Here is a 15,773-nt window from a genome sequence, read left to right as displayed (position 1 = left end):
CAATAAAATAGAAGGGCCCTAGATCATTTAAGATAGTGGAGGCTTCCTTCCTGGCCCTTCACCAAGATTGTTTTGAGGGAGAGAAATAAAAATTCTCTCATTTTAAGGCATAGTTACGGTTGTTTCGTCACAGTCTACTCTAACACTAGTACATATTTAGTGGCAGGGTGCAGGCATCCTGACTACCCTGAGGAGGCAGGGTCCAGGCAACACTTCAAGCTTCACAGTGTGGAGGAGGTGTGGAGGCTTGAAAGGGAAGGACATGTTGGGTAGGAGCAAAAAAAAAATCAATCTCGGCTGAAGAGAACAGATATTAGAGATTGAAAAGAAAGGATGAGGTCATGTGTGCTAGGCTTAGTCATTCATACTTACCAGGTGTGTAATTGAGCAGGGTGATTGTGTAGGTTATTTTCTGCATGTACTATTTAAGTTGGTTTACTCAACATGCACCCACCTCACTTTCCTCTGCCTTTTATTTTATAAAGGTCGGAAAACAAAACTCTCAAATTCCAGCCTCTTTTGCTGCTAGTGCTGGCCAAGGAAACACAAGCTGAGGAGGACTTCCTTCTTGGATAGAAAGCCAAGGCCGCTCTGAAACGCTTTCCATTTTTGCCCTTTCCTTGCTTTTTCCTGGAATGCGAATATTCCTTGGGACATGGCAGCCATTTTGTGACTTGGTACGAGGTCAGAGGCACACATTAAGGACAGAGCCCGGTAAGGGAAGGAACCTGATGGCTTGAAGACAGCCTCAGTGCCGCAGCCCTAGACTAACTCCTCTGTGCTCCTTATATGAGAAAAAGTTGACTTCATTAGATTATGTTTTTCTCCAGGTTTTTTTATCTTTGGAACCAAGTATCTTCATAACAGTCATGATGGTTAAGAACAAAGACTGCGGAGTCAGAAAGACCAAGGTAAGCCCCACATCTTTTCACTAGCTGAGTAAGTAACAACTCTCCAAACCCCAGTTTTCTCATCTGTTAATGAAGGTAACCATAGCACCTACCTCAGGCATGTGAGGAGGGACTAGAGGCATGTACAGATGCCAGCACATTTGTTACATTTTTACTTAATAAACGTTAATGATTATTAAAATTCAATTATAGTAGATGGAAAAATTTGATTTTAAAAAATCCCTGATCTAATTTCTGCATACATCCACATACAGTTTTTGGTAAAACTGTCCCTCATTGCCTACGGTAGCTTCTAATGGAGTCTAATGATCTCTAATCATCCCCAGCTGTGCTCCTTGCCTCAATGTCTTTCCTTTAACTTTTGAGGATTTTAGAAAGGATTTTATATGGACATGAGAATTCTCTAATCAAGGCCAACTCTAACACTTTCTTGGTGCAACTTTCTTCTGACCCCTTTGTCCCCAGATTTTCAACAATAATGCCTACTCTGTGATAGCCTAAGTAACATGGTGTTGTAAAAATTTGCTTACACATCTGTATTTTCCATGGACTAAATTTCTTCAAGGCTGGGGACCATATCTTTTTCACCTTTATATTGCAATCAGCATACAGTAATTTGTTTTACAACTAAACATGAATTTCACCAAGACAGTACCTTTTGGTGTCCAGACCAGCGATTGGCACACAGTAAACGACCATTAAATATTTGCCGAGTATGAATGGCAGGCTCTTAGTTTTCTTGAATATAAATCTGCCAGGCTCTCAAGAAAATATTTCCTATGAACAATAATCTATTTGTCTTCAGTCTTGGCTTTATTTTCAGGCTAGTTTAGTGTTTTCTGACCATATTACTGCTTTTTAACATTCTTGCGTGTTTCTTTGTTGACTTATGTCATTATCCTTTCACAGCCATTCATCATGATATTGAAACTCAGATCTCAAGAGTTTAACATTCTGAGGGAGATGTCGACATGGAGGAAAAGGGAGTCCCACCTCTCTTTTCCCTTGAGACACTGATTTAAAACACTAAATGAACCCTTCTTAACCTAACTAAGCCAGTTAAGAAGTTGCAGTACCCTTGGTAAGGAGAAAGCTGAGAACAGCTGCATTGAAATGGGCAAGAGCCATTTCACCTCACCTGTGGCTCCACCCATCCCACCCCACCCCTTTCCCAAGCTAGCACAGTTCAGCCTCTGGCTCCTGGTTTCCCCAGGGGAGTAGGGGGAAAGAAAAGAGTGGAAAATTCATCCAAAATTCTTTCCATATGGCAGCCCAAGGGACTGGTTTCTGTCTTGCCTGACTTGGGAGTGCTGATGGAACTGGCATAGTTGGCACTAGACGGCCTGCAGTGCCCCAGAAGGAGACTGGAATGGTTCAGCACACTTGGGAGAGAGGAGGAAGAGTAGAGTATGTGCTTGGTGTTCCAACTTTTTGGAAGGCTGTCCAAGACTGATATTTGTCTTATCTACCTGGGGTACTAATGGGGGGCTGAGATGCTTTGGATGCCTGGGGGCTAATGAGAACAAAGGAGAGCAGGTGGCTTCTTATTGCATTAAAGAACATGCTGTACTGCAGACAGACACCAGAGGGAGCAAGAGATCCAGCTCTCAGAAAAGAAATTGGCAAATTATACACATAGCCCAGAGAAGTCATATCCCCCTAAAATGTTTTCAGAGACCCCTGGCATCTATGACCAGGCTGACTGGTATAAGCATTCCCCTGTGTGAAGCAATCTGTATACTAGAAGAGGTGGCTGCTTTTTCAAATGCATTAAACTCAGCAAAAAATCAGAAAGCACATGTACACACAAAGAGAAGCATGACCCGAAGGAACAAAATAAGTCTCCAGAAACTAACGCCAAAGAAAAAGTGATCTATGAATTACCAAAGAATTCAAAATAATAGTTTTAAAGATGCTCAATGATCTACAAGACAATGCAGATAGGCAACTACATGAAATTAGAAAAACAATGCGTGAACAAAATGACAATATTAACAAAGAAACAGAAACTATAAAAAAAGAACCATACAGAAATTCTGGACCTGAAGAATACAATGACCGAATTAAAAAATTTACTAGAGGGGTTCAGTAGCAAGACTTGATCCAGGAGCAGAAAGAATCAAGGAAAAAGGAATAAAGAAACGTGAAGAAAGCCTGAGGTTCTCATGGGACATCAGCAAATGGACCAATATATGCATTATGGGACTTCCAGAACAGAGAAAGGGTCAAAAAATTTATTTGAAGAAATAATGGCCCCAAACTTCCCATATCTAAGGAAATGGACATCCAAATTCTAGAGTTGAGCAATATTCTAGACTGGATACCTGATGACTGATTACGTTTAATGGACTTAGTTTTATTATCCAGGTGAACCTACTACCTTGAGTTACTGTTATTCAGTGGAGGAGCAGACATTGTCAAGAAACAAATCTGCAGCTCTGCTATAGTGTCTTATTGGGGGAAGAGTGGAAAGGAGAAACAACTCCGAAGGGACTGGCTTGGGGGAGACAGTTATTGGAAGGGACACCTTCCCTTAGCCCTAGTGAATGCCTATGATAGTATATTAAGGGAAAATATCCATCCATAGATTGTAAAATGATGGCTATGATGTAATTCACAATCTCTTCCTTTGAATGAATTTTATCAAAGAGCCAAGAATGCACTGAAATCACCAACTGTTCTAAACCTTATGCAACTTGCTGTTTTATGTGATTTTTCAAAGTCTTATGATTTAAAAGTAGTAACAGATGCTCTCTAAAACCATAGTTCTTAACCTCCTATAGGGTGACAGATCCCTTTAAGAATATGATAGACGTATGGACCCAAGTATCCTAGAAAAATGAGTTTACATACAAATTAACGTAAAATTTCAGAGGTCTTACAGACTGCATGAAGCCCATCCACAGATGCCTTATGTATGTGTGGGGACTCTGGGTTTCTAAGATTTTCTACTTTGATAGAAACTCAGGTGTTGTTTCCTCATGTCTGAAATACAAGGGTAGGATAAATGGTATGAAGTTCTTACCGCTGGGAGTAAAATGCAGCACAGTACAAAGTCTAATAACAAATCAACCAATTTAGAGTTCTTGTATAGGGAGTGGGTGGGTACAGAAAAACAAAGAGAATTTTTTAATTTATTATAGCAAAACAAAGATCAGACTAGAAAATGAAGAGGTCACAGCACTTTGCTGTCCCTTAGCAACTTAAATCCAGGAAGCATGTATATATTCTTGTAGCAAAATTCTGAAAGTCACCAAACGAGTACAGCCAAATATACCCTGAATACCCCACCAAGAAACCATCAATATTACATAAAGTTGTGATTCAGAACCACTAATTAAACATTTATTCAATGTTCAAGGCACTTAAAAAGTAGTTCATAATGTTAATTAAATGACACTTTATGTATTAGGCCTTAGAATTACCTAAGTCATGTGTAAAACATTACATTAATAAAGATGAATACATTTTGTATATGCATGGAAAGACTGGAAATTTCCTTCAGTAATTTTATTCTTTATAAAATATATAAATAAATAAAACAATTCAATTTCTAAAGTATTACCACATTCAAGGAGGTTTTGCTATCAGTCATTCCAAATTATTGGAATGCATTAATCTCCTGTTCCTTCATCTTCCAATTCTAGTGGCAAAGTGAAAACTGAACTGAAATTACGTTGGACTGTGGTAACATTGCCAGGGATAGGCACATAACGTAAAAGCACAGTCATTTCTCAGCAGGAAACGCTGGGCCCCCAGGAAAGTGACAGTAGAGGAGCCTACTGGGTCTTGCACTCAGGCATATCTTTTCTTGAGGAGGTGTGCCAAAGACTTGGCTGAGGACCCACTCTCTCTGCTCCAGCAGTTTGTTCTTCTGAGAAAAAACAAAAAGAAAAAAAAAAAAACCCAAAAGTAACCATATTTTATTAAAAAAACTACACGAAATTCTAATAGAATTGGAAATGTAAACAATGCTAAGACAGCAGAGATAAGAAGAATGAAAAATGACAATATGGTCATTAACCTCATGTTTGGCCATTACAAAGGTATATATCACTTCATCAAAGTTGGAGAAGTTTATTCCCCATTTTCTCACAAAATCAAATGTTAGAAAAACCATTTTGAACATAAAACCAAGAAGCAATAAAGTCTCATTTGAAATTCATCAGTTTGAGATTCAAAGTGAAATCAAACACAGAGTGAGTCTGATTTTCTTTTGCCTGAATTTTAGGGAAAAAAAAATGCTATACTAAACAAATACTATTAATTTTGGAGACTATTTAGCCATCCTTGGAAAACTTTCTTTGAGCCTTTAAAGAGCACTTCAGTTGTGTTTGTTTATAAATAATATTGATTTTCAAATGATTATATTCATATAAGTAAATGTCTCATACCTGGTCTTTGCAATTATCTCAAGTTGTTGAGAAATTTTAAATTATCTTTTATAATTCAAAATAAAAGCATTAAAATTTTCTTAGAATGGTATTTTACTAATTCAGGCTGGGACTATGTCCTTTAAGGCTGAATTGGCCAGTTTTTTGATTCATATATTATTCCAGTCTACTCTTTTTTTTTTTTTTTTTAAGCTTATTTATTTGAGAGAAGAGAGAGCATATATAAGCAGGGGAGCGGCAGAGAGAGAGCGAGAGAGAATGCCACACTGTCAGTGCAGAGCCCTGGTGGGGCTTGATCTCACGAACCATGAGATAAGGACCTGAGCCAAAATCAAGAGTCAGACACTTAACTGAGTCAGCCACTGAGCCACCCAGGTGTCTCTCCAGCCTACTCTTTTATTTATTTTACTTAAAAATAGTACCAGAGTGATCCATATATTGATAAAAAGACTTAAGCATTTCTACGTGTGGTTTCATATCATGCATGTGTCTCTGGCATTATCAGATAAAATCGGAGGTTAACAGTTTCCTGGTTTTTCAGAAGACTCTTCTAAAATAGCATGTATGCATATACAGCAAAAGTTCCACATAAGTGTTAGCTAATGGCAAGTGCTTAAATGTTTGTTAAATACTATTCCATAAAATGAATAGTTTAAACATTTTTTCAAATTGATGTCTTCCTATATCCCAAAGAGCACTTTAAGACTGAGGACTTATCTAATATTGATTTTAAAGTTGATGAGAATGGACAGATTTTTTTTAAAGTCACACAGTAGAGTTCCTCACAAATCCACAACCTTCACTTGGGGCCAAAAATGATTTGGCAACTGCTTTCCTTAGGTGTACAGTTTTATTGCTGTAGATTTCTACAACTGTGTAATGGGATTTCTGACAGGCAGATATGCAGTCACAAAGGCTCTGGCCACACACACAATCAATGCTGTGTGGTGAGAAGGACTACAAGAAACACAGTATTACAGACTTTCTTCTGCAATGCTCTACACCTCTGTGTCTGGCACCCCTCCTACCATCTAGCCAGGCACCTCTGACTGCTTTGACTCCCCTATCTCTCCTGTCTGTCCACTTCTCTCTAGCTCTACTGAACCTGCTCAGGTACACGCTAGTATGACCTCTTGCCTAGACAACTGTCATAAACTCTTGCTCCTATTATTTGTTGGTTACCATATAACTAAGGTGATGTGTTCAAAATTTATAACTCATTATGATCCCCTGCCATTATGTTGTTTAAAATCTTTCAAAGACTTCTTCTATACAATCTATAAATTCCCACACACCTGGCTCTTCTCCTCTTTGCCTTCAGGGCCTCCAACCACAGCAGCTTGGTTAACTGTGCTGTGGCCATACCATCTTTCTTCTAATGCTTCCCCTGGTTATGGTCCCTCCTACCTTGGGCTGTCACTGTTCTATCTGCCAGAAATACTTTTCCCTCCCCTCTTTGTTAAGCAAACTCACATTAACCTTAGATCTCAGTTTCCTTCTTCAAGGAAGACTTCCTTAATATTCCTGCAACAAAAACCTATAATATGCCTCATAGCCTTTTATACTCTAGAATTTTACCTGTCTATTTTTGACTACTTGATTACTATATCTCCTATTGGACTATACGCTCCAGTAGAGTAAGGGACCATGTCTGGTTTTGCTTATCAATGTATCTGACACATAGTCGGAGATCAAAATTTTTTGATTGAATTAATAAGTGAAATAAGTCTATGATCTGGCTTGTGTAAAATGAATATAATGCTATTGGAAATACTGGCCAACTGAATTGATAAGAAGGGCTTCTTCAGTAACAGTTTTGTTTATAGGGTAGTGTCTTCATGTTTTTAACAGAGCTGCTTATTTCTCTTAGGGAAAAGCTGAAGGTTTAAGAGGCAGAATAAAGACTTAGCTTGGGGTAAAAAACAATACACGTTAGTGCCATGCTTTGGAGAAACTTTCTCACCCCAGAAATGCCAAATCAAGTTGAGCACCATAGTTTGCTCAACTATATCTTGTCTAAACTTGCCCTTTGGGGTCACAAATTAATGATAAATTCTGACAGATATCCCCTGATTTCTAAGGAACCAGGATATTTACTTACCTGGGCAAAGGCCTAAACCCGAGTTATCAAAATAGCGAACTGGTTGAGGTGTTGGTAAAGACTTTGATCGGCTATCGAAAAATGAAGATTTTGGTGATTCCCTTTGCACGGGATCTTGTAAATTCCGTTCCTTGCATTGAGAAGGTGTATGTGGCTTCTTTTTGGAAGCTGTTCTAGTCATTTTAGGAGACTGTGGAGAATTCTCACAATTAACTTCTTTGTGTGCCTCTCTTTTAAGGATTCTTTCCTTCCACGTTTTGACCTCACTGGAAAGATGATGATTATTGCTTGAATGTAGTAGGGGGAAAAAAAAAAAAAAAGAAGAGACTGTAAATCTGCTCAATTCCTGAAATTTATTCACACTTACATTAAAAATTTTTAAAACTCTGGTAAAATATATACAACATATAATTTACCACTTTGTCTTGTTGTTTTTAATCTTAAATTTTAGTTCTAGTACAGTTAACATATAGTGTTATATTAGTTTCAGGTGTACAAAATAGTGATTCAACACTTGCATACAATACCCAGTGCTCTTCACAACAAGTGTACTCTTAAGTCCCCATCACCTATTTCACCCATCCCATTACCCCCTTCCCTCTGGTAACCATCAGTTTGTTCTCTATGGTTAAGAGTCAGCTTCTTGGTTTGTCTCTGTCTATCTCTCTTTTTTTTACATTTATTTTTGATAGAGTGAGACAGAGCACGAGTGGCGCAGGGGCAGAGAAAGAGGAGGGGACACAGAATCTGAAGCAGGCTCCAGGCTCTGAGCTGTCAGCACAGAGTTCGATGTGGGGCTCCAACTCACGGACCATGAGATCATGACCTGAGCTGAAGTCAGACACCTAACTGACTGAGCCACCCAGGCACCCCAACTCTCTTTCTCTCCCTCCCCCTTTGCCTGTTTGTTATAATTTACCATTTTATCATACTTATATTCCCACCTAATGCTTCCTGCTTGGATTATTTTCACAGTTCAGAAAATGAAATGAGGTCGCATTAATTGAACAATTGTAATCATGGAGTCCTGAAAAGAAAGCTTAGAGTATGACAGATTTTCAAATGAATCAGTGAGATCATCCAGAGTGGTTTACCTATTGATACCTTGCAGCAATAACTTGACAAATTAATCTTCTGGATAGACTAATCTTTAATGTACCTTTGTTATTTTAAAAGAAATACTACACCATGCTTCTGAACTAGTTATAGTCTTGCTTGTTACAGGAAATGTCACCAGCATTTATCCAGTTCCTGCAGAGAGAAGCCTGGGGACCAATCCCAGAGGCCTTGCTCTCCTTTATTTGGTCATCCAGGTCTGTGGGCCCAACCTCACACTTAATCTTTCAAATTTATCTCCTTATATTTATCCCAATTGGCTCCATTCTAGTCCATGCCAAAATTATCTTTTGCCTGGACTATAGCAAGTAGATTCCTAAACTGGGTTTCCCTATTTGCTCTAGAGCCAGAGATGCTATCTGATCTCATCAGGCCCTGGCTTAAAATCCTCCACTGGAGGTCACTTTCTCTTTATATTGCAGATTATCACCCACGCCTCCTCAGAGTGACCCAAAAAGGCCTGTGTAAGTAACCTAGACCTGTGACCTCTGGCATCTCTTCTTGTACCTTAATGTTTCATTCTCTACACCCCAGTCACACCGGGTGTCTTTCAGTTCCACCAACAGGTTATTCTTTCTGATTGAAGCCTGTGCACATGCTGGCCCCTGCCTAGAAGGCTTATATGTCTCTCCTTTCATCTGGCCTAACCTCTACCCTTTTCTATAACTGCTCTTCTATCAGTTTCTTCGCCATCACCCCTCCCCACAACTAGATAATGTGTTTTTTTCTGTTGCTGTTTAATAGCACTCATTGCAAAAATTAGTTGTTTAGTTATTTGTTTAATGCTTATTTTTCTTCTGTTGTATCATTAGTAAAGTGCTTGGCACAAGATTCTAATCCTTGATAGAAGCCAAATAATTAAATCTGTTAGAACTGTTTATGAAGTAAAAGGAAATACACTACAATAATGGACTTAAGTTCTCCTTTGACTTGGGTATACAGACTTGTGGTATATTTGAGCTGCCCTTCAAAGATCTGTTTACTTCCTGCTTATGAGCTTTGTTAAAAATAGGTCAATTGATAGATAGCAAACATCTGGAATGGTGTCCCATAGTCTTATTCCTCTTAAAAGACATATATTACAAAAATGCTGATTCGAAGGGGCACACGCACCCCAATGTTTATAGCAGCACTATCAGCAATAGCCAAATTATGGAAAGAGCCCAAATGTCCATCGACTAGTGAATGGCTAAAGAAGATGTGGTATGTGTGTGTATATATACATATAGTAGAATATTGCTCAGCAATCAAAAAGAATGAAATCTTGCCATTTACAACAACATGGATATAACTAGAATGTATTCTGGGGCGCCTGGGTGGCTCAGTCGGTTAAGTGTCTGACTTCGGCTCAGGTCATGATCTCACAGTCCGTGAGTTCGAGCCCCGCGTCGGGCTCTGTGCTGACAGCTCAGAGCCTGGAGCCCGTTTCAGATTCTGTGTCTCCCTCTCTCTCTGCCCCTCCCCTGTTCATGCTCTGTCTCTCTGTCTCAAAAATAAATAAACGTTAAAAAAAAATAACTAGAATGTATTCTGCTAAGCGAAATAAGTCAGTCAGAGGAGGATAAATATCATAATTTCACGCATGTGGAATTTAAGAAACGCAACAGATGAACATAGGGGAAGGGAAGGAAAATAAGATAAAAACAGAGAGGGAGGCAAATCATAAGAGACTCTTAAATACAAAGAACAAACTGAGGGTTGCTGGAGGGGTGTTGGGTTGGGGCATGGGCTAAATGGGTGATGGGCAGTAGGGAGGACACTTGTTTGGATGAGCACTGGGTAATATATGTAAGTGATGAATCACTAAATTCTACTCCTGAAATCATTATTACACTATATGTTAACTAGCTTGGATTTAAATTAAATTAAAAAAATATATATTTATTACATATACTCTAAAAAATGACTTTCCCCGTATGTGTGAAGGCTTGCCAATTGCAAAAAATATATATGCATATGTATATGCCATGCTCCCCACATGTAATAGCCAGAAGCATAATTTCAATATTGTGTAAGCAGATCTTACCTTAATAGTTCATTTTTTTGCTTTATTAGCTGTTCATTTTGCTGCTTTAACTTAGAGATTTCTTTTTCTAGCCGTATATATTCACTTTTAAAAATAAGAGCTTTTGTGCTTTGTACGATGCCACTGCCACCTCCACAGGTTAAGGGTTTATTAGAAGGCTGAGAGTCTGTACATTCTGATACAACTGTGAGGAGGGCAAATACACACATTAAGTGATAATTTTAATTATCTCCAAAGTTCAAAATAAAGGGAATGTTACTGAGCGCAATAAGTCACTGTAAAAACCAGACCACCTCAATCATCTCCCTAGAAGCCATCCTTGCCTTCCTCCTTCTACCTCACTTCCTGTGCCTATATGATCAACACTTCTAATTATCTCTAGAGTCCTCCTGCTTCTCTCCATCCCACCAAGTCCACTCCCACCACAGTGCTCCCTGAAATCTTGCACAATGACGGCAGCAGTAGTAATCTCCCCAGTGAGTGTGGTCCTTCACTCTCTCTCCTCTCCATCAGTGGAAACACCCAGAGGGCTTCTTACAATACAGAATGTGTGTGTGTGGGGTCCACTGCCAGTTACTCAGTGCACTGTAAGTTCTCAACACATACTTGTTAACTGAATAAACCTCAGAAAGATACTAAAGCATATATTATTAAGTATTCTGCACTATGTGTGTAAAAGTAATGTAAGGAGTTGTTTTTTAAATTTCAGGTAAAACTGCATTAAAATGTGAGGTGCTTCTATGTAGAATAATCCACTGTGTAACCAACAATTTACAAAAGGGTGGTAAGGTGTGTATGGGGAAGACACTTAATGTCCATTTTCTTTTGAATTACTTTGGATTCAGATACAATATGTACTGAAAGTCACAAGTCAAGAGTTAATTATCCTGACCCTTCTGTAACAACAAAGCTTGCTCATTTCTATTTTTGTCCCTTAAAGTTTTCCAGGTAGGGGTGCAATTATCCCACAATAGCCACTAGAGAAGTTCAGTCTACATATGTACTAGACAACATCTTTAACACTTTCTCATTTTTTTTTTTAAGTGAGTGGATAATAATACACACAAGTATCACCTTATGTTTGCTTGACATTTAGAACTTTCAGTGTGCTTTCACACACAACTTTCAGTTTGATCCTTACAATAAATATATATATAAACTAGAAGGTCAGGTATTATTGTCCCCATGATTTCATAGGGCCATGAAGTGAGAGTGACCTGTCCTTAGTTCAGTGTTTACTACACAAAGCTGTCCCAAGTACTGTTCAGCATCCTCTCTTTTCAAATGAAACATGAGATAAAAATATGGAAAAAGATATAGGTTGAGGAAATCATATGAGAAATTTGATCATTAGATTTGACAACTGTGTCTAAAATCAATTTCAAAAAGATTGCACGATTTCAAAGAGTTTGCAAATAAGCATCAACTCTGTATTTTCAGTACTAAGAACAAATAGGATTTTATTTCCTTATTTCTGTGTACTGATTGTATTTTTACTGTACCTATGGTTAAAATCTATTAAGATGTGAATGTCTTCACTACTATGTAAAGATGTGATGATCTGATAATGCAAAGGTAAAATTTGTATTTTTTAAGAATCTCCAATGGACAGTTAAAATAATAGGAAACCAAACTAAATTGGGTACAGGATAAATATGATCCCAGTAAGTTCGTTTCAAAAACAGTTCCTTCTAAATTAGTGATTAACATGTTTATTCTTGACTGTCACATATATAATAGTATTCAAAATGTCTAAGTGTATTGAGAAGTAAAATGGAAAGTTATGGAAATATCAGCATTTTCTACTTACGTGAGGTATCTTGCGCTTGTTGATTTCTTCTAAGATTTTCTCTCAATACCCTTATAACTTCTTTTTGATATTCTACAGTGGCTTTTGTAGAAGTAATTCTAAAAAGAACAATGGAAATATGTAAAAGCCTAGCAACTAATTTTTAATGGAAGAATAAACAGAACTGCTGTCAAGAATTTTCTAATAAGATACATCACATTGACATGAAAACCCATAAGTAGCAGCAGATACCCTCCTGGTACCAAGTGTTTTATAGGTACAACACCATCAAATCAGAAGCATTCTGTTTGGTTGCAGGAGTACTTTTTTTTAAACAATTCTTTTTAAATATCTGGAAGCCCAATAGCTATTAATTGGATACAATAATTACCAGAGCATGAAAGTGAGAAAAAACTTCTACCTATGTCTACATTGTCAGGGAAGTAAACCCCGGCTGCAGTCCAGTCCAGTGTGATAGTCAAAGGTCAAACAAATTCTGCTCACTGTCTCCCAGTAGAAAGTGATATTTTATGAACTCCTGGCTTAAGCATTAATCAGCAGTGATAAATCATGAGACTTTCTGCCTTTAGAGACTCTGAAAGTTATCTGCTGATCCTATTCTCTAAGTAAAATTGCTTTTTTTATAGTGAAGAACTTGATAGGTATAAGTTTCACTAAAACCAATACTCTTATCAATGGAAGGCTAGTCCGGATGCAAAAGCTTCAGAATGCTACTTTTTGGGCAAATTAGGTATCCTTGTTAAATATTTATAGGAAGAACAAAAAGCATTAGGAGCCAGAAGGAATCTTAAGAAATTGTCTAATACAAACTTATTGTTTTATTTATTGAATATGAACATAACGCCCAGAGAGATTAAACAGCCTATGCAAGGTGATATAATAATGTGGCAATATTATATTTCTAATTCACTGTCTCTGACTCTGTTTCATGTTTTTTCGTTACGCCATATCATAAAGAATTTTAGGCATGCCATTATGTACAGTAGTATACATAAACAAATAAAAAGAGGTTATGCATTTGGGTACTAGGTACCATAATTTAAAAGGAAATACAGGGGCACCTGGGTGGCGCAGTCGGTTAAGCGACCGACTTCAGCCAGGTCATGATCTCGCGGTCCGTGAGTTCGAGCCCCGCATCGGGCTCTGTGCTGACCGCTCAGAGCCTGGAGCCTTGTTTCCGATTCTGTGTCTCCCTCTCTCTCTGCCCCTCCCCTGTTCATGCTCTGTCTCTCTCTGTCCCAAAAATAAATAAACGTTGAAAAAAAAAATTAAAAAAAAAAAAAAAAAAAAAAAGGAAATACAACCTTTACACAAAAACACAACAGGAGGAACAAATTAAATTAAGAGAACCAACAGAAACCTTGGTCAAACTGCTAGACACAAACACACACATACAGGTTCTTAACATTCATTTTCAAGCATAAAAAGGACATTTTTAAGCTGTTTATATATGACTGAGCAAGAAGCATCAAAAGAAACCTTGTATTAGTAGTTGGCCAGAACTATGCACATTTTTAAAAAATTTGGATATGTAATGAGAATTTAACAAGTTTAAATCTGTGGATGTGGATATTTATTTTAAAAAGCAATAACAATATTTCCATATATTTTAAAAAGTTAACCAATGCAAAGAAATTTATATAATTTAGAAGGCAAACTTGAGCTATCAAAGTCGTGTTCAATTAAGGCAAAGACGTACTCTTTTTCAAACTCTTTGGCAGTTTTCATCTTCTCTAGGTCTATTTTTACCAGCTTTGTTTTGAGATCTTCAATTTCTTCTTTGTAGGGCTTAGCTCCTAAAGCAACTTTGTCCTAAATTTTTTAGAGAAGAGAAAAATAAAATAATTTCAGAGCAGTTTTAAAGAGTTGTTAACTACCTTGATTTGGTAGGAACATTTTAAAACAGCAAACTTCGAATATATGAAAAGCAGGAAAAGGCCCAAAATTTAATCCTAAAATGAACAAGAAGATATTTGATGTGAAGTATATTTGAAACCACTGGAAGCTAATATGTAATTAAGAACATATGACTTTCATTTCTTAAAACAAATTTTTTTCCAATTAAAAATGAAATACTTAAGACAAAATGCAACAAATGTTGAGAATAATGGGGGGTGGGGAGGGGGGGGAGACAGGGAGGGTAAAATGAAACAAAAAGATGCCAGAATGGCAATACAAACAGCAAACTAGAACTGAACCAAGGCACAAAGCAGTATAAAGTGTTGGGACATTGTGTACTCAAGGAGGGTTCAATCCAGTGCTGTCAATGTATCTACTTCCCATCACAGAAAAAAAAAAAAAACATACATAAATACATACTTGCATATATTTAAATCTTTTTTTAATAAACAGATTTTTATATTTTAGAGAAACTTTAGGTTGATAGAAAAACTGAGCAGAGAGTACACAGAGTTCCCATATACCCTTGTCGCACTCCATCTCCCTCCCCACCCTGCCCATTTCCCCCATTATTAACATCACATATTAGTGTGGTGTATTTGTTACAAATGATGAGCCAATATTGATATATTTTAGGTTGCATTAGGGTTTTTTATTTGTACTGTACATTCTATGGATTTTGACAGATGTAAAATGGCACATATCCATCATTACTGTATTATACAGAATAGCTTCACTGCCCTAAAAATCCCCTGTGTTTCACCTATTCATCTTTCCCTCCCTAACCCCTTCCGGACCATTGGCAATCATTGATTTTTTTACTGTCTCCCTGGTTTTGCCTTTTCCAGAATGTCATATAGTTGGAATCATAGGGTATGTAGTCTTTTCAGATTGGCTTCTTCTGAATTTTTTTTTTAATGTTTTTTATTTATTTTTGAGAGAGAGAGAGAGAGAGAGAGAGAGAGAGAGATAGAGGGAGGGAGGGACTGAGCACAAGCCAGGGAGGAGCAGAGAGGGAGACACAGAATCCAAAGCAGTCTCCAGGCTCTGAGCTGTCAGCACAGAGCCCGGCGCAGGTCTTGAACTCATGAGCCATGAAACCATGACCTGAGACAAAGATTGACGCTTAACCAACTGAGCCACACAGGCACCTCAGATTGGCTTCTTTTAATTAGCGGTGTGTATTTAAGGTTCGTCCGTATCTTTTTGTGGCTTGTTAGCTCATTTCTTATTATTGCTGAATAAATTACTTTTTATCATTGTACCACAGCCATACAATGGAGAATTAGATATTGAATAAAAAATAAAACCCATCTAAATAGGGACCTAGAGAGCTCTCTTTATTCCTCTAGGCTTTCTCACCCCAAACCCCATAGAAACATTCACATGCACACCATGGCTAGCAAAGACTAAAAAGATGCAAAATGATAGATGCTCAGCTTAAGGAGGCTGATGACAGGGTAAGATAAGCCCATTCTTGGAGAAGCCCACTGTTTGCTCAGTCACAGCACCCGTT

At 37.7% G+C, this 15,773-nt stretch overlaps 1 protein-coding gene across 5 annotated transcripts in view; it reads right to left on the bottom strand.

Moving 5' to 3' along the window:
• Positions 1 to 4,228: 4,228 nt before the first annotated feature.
• Positions 4,229 to 15,773, bottom strand: part of CENPE (centromere protein E) — an 82,193-nt gene continuing 70,648 nt past the window's right edge. For 4 of the 5 annotated variants that reach the window (XM_045471426.1, XM_045471446.1, XM_045471455.1 and 1 more), the window contains 5 exons: positions 14,058 to 14,170; positions 12,359 to 12,456; positions 10,549 to 10,732; positions 7,407 to 7,693; positions 4,229 to 4,785 (listed from right to left, as the gene is read on the bottom strand). In XM_045471426.1, the coding sequence (XP_045327382.1) occupies positions 4,691 to 4,785; positions 7,407 to 7,693; positions 10,549 to 10,732; positions 12,359 to 12,456; positions 14,058 to 14,170 (777 nt within the window). In that variant the 3' untranslated portion in view covers positions 4,229 to 4,690. The remainder of the gene's footprint in view (positions 4,786 to 7,406; positions 7,694 to 10,548; positions 10,733 to 12,358; positions 12,457 to 14,057; positions 14,171 to 15,773) is intronic. The other variant, XM_045471436.1, reaches the window with a different exon arrangement.

The sequence above is a fragment of the Leopardus geoffroyi genome, chromosome B1, assembly GCF_018350155.1.
Source record: "Leopardus geoffroyi isolate Oge1 chromosome B1, O.geoffroyi_Oge1_pat1.0, whole genome shotgun sequence".
Classification (NCBI taxonomy): domain Eukaryota; kingdom Metazoa; phylum Chordata; class Mammalia; order Carnivora; family Felidae; genus Leopardus; species Leopardus geoffroyi.
The sequence above is the reverse complement of the archived record's forward strand: the minus strand, read 5'-3'. Positions and strand labels throughout refer to the sequence as shown.